Source organism: Rhea americana, unplaced genomic scaffold (genome assembly GCF_003343005.1).
Source record: "Rhea americana isolate MKP2758 unplaced genomic scaffold, rheAme1 scaffold_743, whole genome shotgun sequence".
Lineage (NCBI taxonomy): Eukaryota > Metazoa > Chordata > Aves > Rheiformes > Rheidae > Rhea > Rhea americana.
The window spans coordinates 22809-26267 of record NW_028186916.1 but is presented as its reverse complement, the minus strand read 5'-3'; the positions used below and the strand labels follow the sequence as shown (position 1 = coordinate 26267).

The following is a 3459-nucleotide window of genomic DNA, read 5'->3' as shown; positions in this document are numbered from 1 at the left end:
GCCGCCAGCCTGCTCGCGCGGCCCAGCCTGGCGGCGAAGGCGGCCGCGCTGCGGGTGCCCGGCCGGGCCTTCGTGGAGGTGGTGACGCTCCAGGGCTTCGCGCCACTGTGCAGCGACCTCCTGGGCGACCCCCACACGGCCTCAGCGAACGCCCTGGACGCCGGGCTGTGCCCGGGGAGGGAGGTGCAGGAAGTCTACACGGAGCTGGCGAAGAACCTCCCCAGCGAGCAGCTGCGCTTCGACTGCGAGCCCCTGGTGCAGCCCTCGGCCACAGACCGGGATCTCTTCTGCAGCGCAGCCTCCGAGGCGCAGGAGGAGCTGGTGATCAACGCAGAGCTGAGCAAAACGCTGCCGGCAGCGTGGCACGGCTCCGAGGCGCCCGCTGCCCCCGAGCCGGCCCCCACGAACGTGCCCTGGAAGCAGAGAGGCTCCTGGCACCAGTGGTGGAAAACCACCTTCGGCTTCGACGACTACCTGAAGTTCATCTCCACTGCGGAGACCGACTACCTGCATGTGATATTCCACCTGCGTGGCCAAGCCAGCGAGGAGGAGGAGGAGCCGGTGGCCCCGCCAGTGTGCCAGGAGCAGAGGGAGAGGGAGCCGGAGCAGCGAGCCCCGCGGGGCAGCTCCGGTGCCGAGCAGTTTGTGCCGGGGCTGTGGAAACCGGGGACGCTGGGGGAGCCGGGGCCGCCCGGGGAGACGAGGCTGCTGCAGAAACGCCTGGAGCGGCTCTGGGCCGTGCTGCACGTCTCCGGCCGGGAGAAACTCGACATGGCCATCAAGTACAGCTGCGGCGCGGGCCACGCGCGGCTCCCGGCCGCGCTGGAGGCCTGGGAGGCAGCCGCCAGCCACATCCAGGAGCGCGAGCTCCTGCTGGCTCACCTGGAGGCGCTGGAAGAAACCGCCTCCGACCCGAACCGCTTCTTCGAGCTGACGCCGGGCTCCTGCGAGACCCGGGCCGGGGAGGCCTGGGCCAGGAGGCGCCTGCACGCCGCCATCGCCCGCCGCGACGCCGTGCTCTCTGCCGCCCTGCGGATGATCCGGGCGAAGTTTGGCGACACGGTGACCTTCAAGGGCCGCCCCTACCTGGAGAAGATGCGGTGGGACAAGGTGGAGATGCTCTACTGGCTGCAGCAGGGCCGCCGCGCCGGGCTGCTCGACAGGGACCCGCGGCGGCAGCCGGAGCCGGCGGGGAGGCTTCCGCAGCTGGCGCCGCTGGGCGTCACGGCGCCTGCCTGCCTAGCGGGCGGCTCCTGGTCGTAAGCCGATCTGGGCAGACATTGGTGCGTCGGGAGAGGGTGCGGAAGTGCCGAAAACGGTCAATAAACGTGGGAGAGTGACAGCGTGGAGGTTTCCCTGCTGGGAGGGACACCCCGGCAGCCCTGAGCGCGCCACCCCCTGTCCAAGCAGCAGCCAGACGCCTCTACTAGAAAAATATGTTTATTTCCCCCCCCAAAAGCGAAGGAGTGTCCTGCTCTGCCCCGGAGGGGTGTCACCAAGGCGGGACAGGGCACCCGTCRCTGGCACTGAGGCCGCAAAGGGAACGTCGCTGGCTCCTCCCGGCCCTGCYGCCCCAGGTCCCCGAGCGCCGGAGGCTTCCCGCTACGGCTCGCCCTGTCTCCGTCTCCCCAGCGTGGGAGCGGGGCATGGCTCCCAGAGGCAGTGAGGAGGGGGGCTCCGCCTGGGCAGCTCCCAGACCCGGTGCAGCATCCGCGGCAGCTCTGTATCCGCAGGAGGCCTCGGGGCGCCCCGCTGCCCTGGGGCTCCTCTCCCCAGCGGCTGAGGGGATGAGCCGAGTGCTGCCCACCTTCCTGCCCCTCAGTCCTCAGTCACTAGCCTACAGGGTGGGGGGAAAGGAATCAGGTTTATAAGCGGAGCCGGGTGCCCCGGCTCAACGCTGGGATCCGAGGGTGCCGGGCCGCCGCTTCCCGGCGTGCCGGGAGGGCTGCGGGCGGCCCTAGGTGAGGCTGTYCTTGACCTGCTGCACGATCCGCGCCCGCACGGCCCGGGCCTCGCTGGAGATCTGGACGTAGGGAGTCTGTACGGGCAGGTCGGGCTCAGCCTCGGCGCCGTCGGGCGGCTCGGCGCCGTCGGGCAGCTCCAGGGGCATGCGGCGGCTGAGGGCGATGTTGTGCAGGATGCAGCAGGCCAGGAAGATCTGGCAGACCTTCTGCGGGGTGTACTGCAGCGAGCCGCTGGCCTTGTCCAGGCAGCGGAAGCGCATCTTGAGCAGGGCGCAGGTCTGGCGCAGCGCCGCCAGCGCCTCGTGGTGCAGGGCGTTGTAGCGCTCCTCCGCCGGGCTGCACGGGAACAAGATGGGGGTCATCAGCCACGTTTTCAGCGGGTAGCTCCGGTCTCCTGGGGACAGGGGAGGAAGAAAGGAGGTGTAAGCACCCGCGTCCCCACGTTGCCGCCTCTGCAAGCGCTGAAACCTTCCTGGGAGATTAACGATGCTCCCAGAGCTTTTGCGGCCGGGAAGCGGCAATTGCTCCACGTTTATCTGCCCCTCGGGTGCCTGCAGCTCTGGGAACACCGACCTGGCGCATCCCAATCCAGCCAGAGACACCCTGGCCCTGCTGCAAAGGGACCCGCGGGCCTCCCCGTCCCGTCCTGTCCCGCTGCAGCCGGCCGGGTGGGCTTGAGCGGGTCAAGGTGCCGGTCCGAGCGGGCTCCGTCGGTGCCACCGAGGGACCCGTGCAGACGGAGCCGCAGGCAAAACTGAGCTCTGGCTTGCTGTGGCCGCTTGTGACCGTCCCTCCGCAGCCCGGCGGCGGCGGCACCCCGACTCACCCAGCAGCCAGGCGCCGTCGAGCCGGGCGCCGTCGAGCAGCCGGGCCAGGGCCGAGTTCTCCAGCACGGCGGCGTTGGGGCAGGAGCCGGGGTACTTGGCCACTACGTTGGTGATGGTGCCGCGGGCGTCGCACACCACCTGCATGTTCATGGAGTGGTAGTTGCGGGCGTTGCGGTAGGCGAGCTCGTTCTCGGAGGGGGCCCGCAGCGCCACGTGCATGCTGCCCAGCAGCCCCAGCACGCCGGGGAAGGGCCCGGCCGGCAGCCCTGGCGCCCGGCCTGGCGCGGGGAAGGCGATGTAGCGCGCCGCCCGCCGCTGCAGGGCCTCCAGGAACTGCGCCAGGCAGTTGGACATGGCCGACTGGCTGATGCCGGTGGTGTCCCGCGTGGCCGTCTGGAAGGAGCCGGAGGCCAGGAAGGTGAGGGCGGAGGTGACCTTGACGGCCACGGGCAGCGCGTGGCTGCGGCCCGTGAGGCTCTCCAGGTCGGAGCCCAGCTCGCTGCAGAGCCCGGCGATGGCGGCCTTGTCGAGGCGGTAGCGCCGCAGCACCTGCTCCTCGCTGAGGTCCAGGAAGGAGCTGCGGGCCCGGTACACCCGGTGCTCCGGGTAGAAGCGCCGCCGGCGGCCTCGCTTCCGCCGCGCCCCCGCCGCTGCCGCCGCCGCCTCGC

General features: G+C 70.9%; 1 protein-coding gene across 1 annotated transcript in view; it reads left to right on the top strand.

Annotated features, from left to right (window-relative positions):
• CCDC87 (coiled-coil domain containing 87) overlaps positions 1 to 1392 on the top strand; it is a 2741-nt gene extending 1349 nt beyond the window's left edge. The window contains exon 2 of the mRNA XM_085322135.1: positions 9 to 1392. Within this exon, the coding sequence (XP_085178261.1) occupies positions 9 to 1263 (1255 nt within the window). The 3' untranslated portion in view covers positions 1264 to 1392. The remainder of the gene's footprint in view (positions 1 to 8) is intronic.
• The last annotated feature ends 2067 nt before the right edge of the window (positions 1393 to 3459 follow it).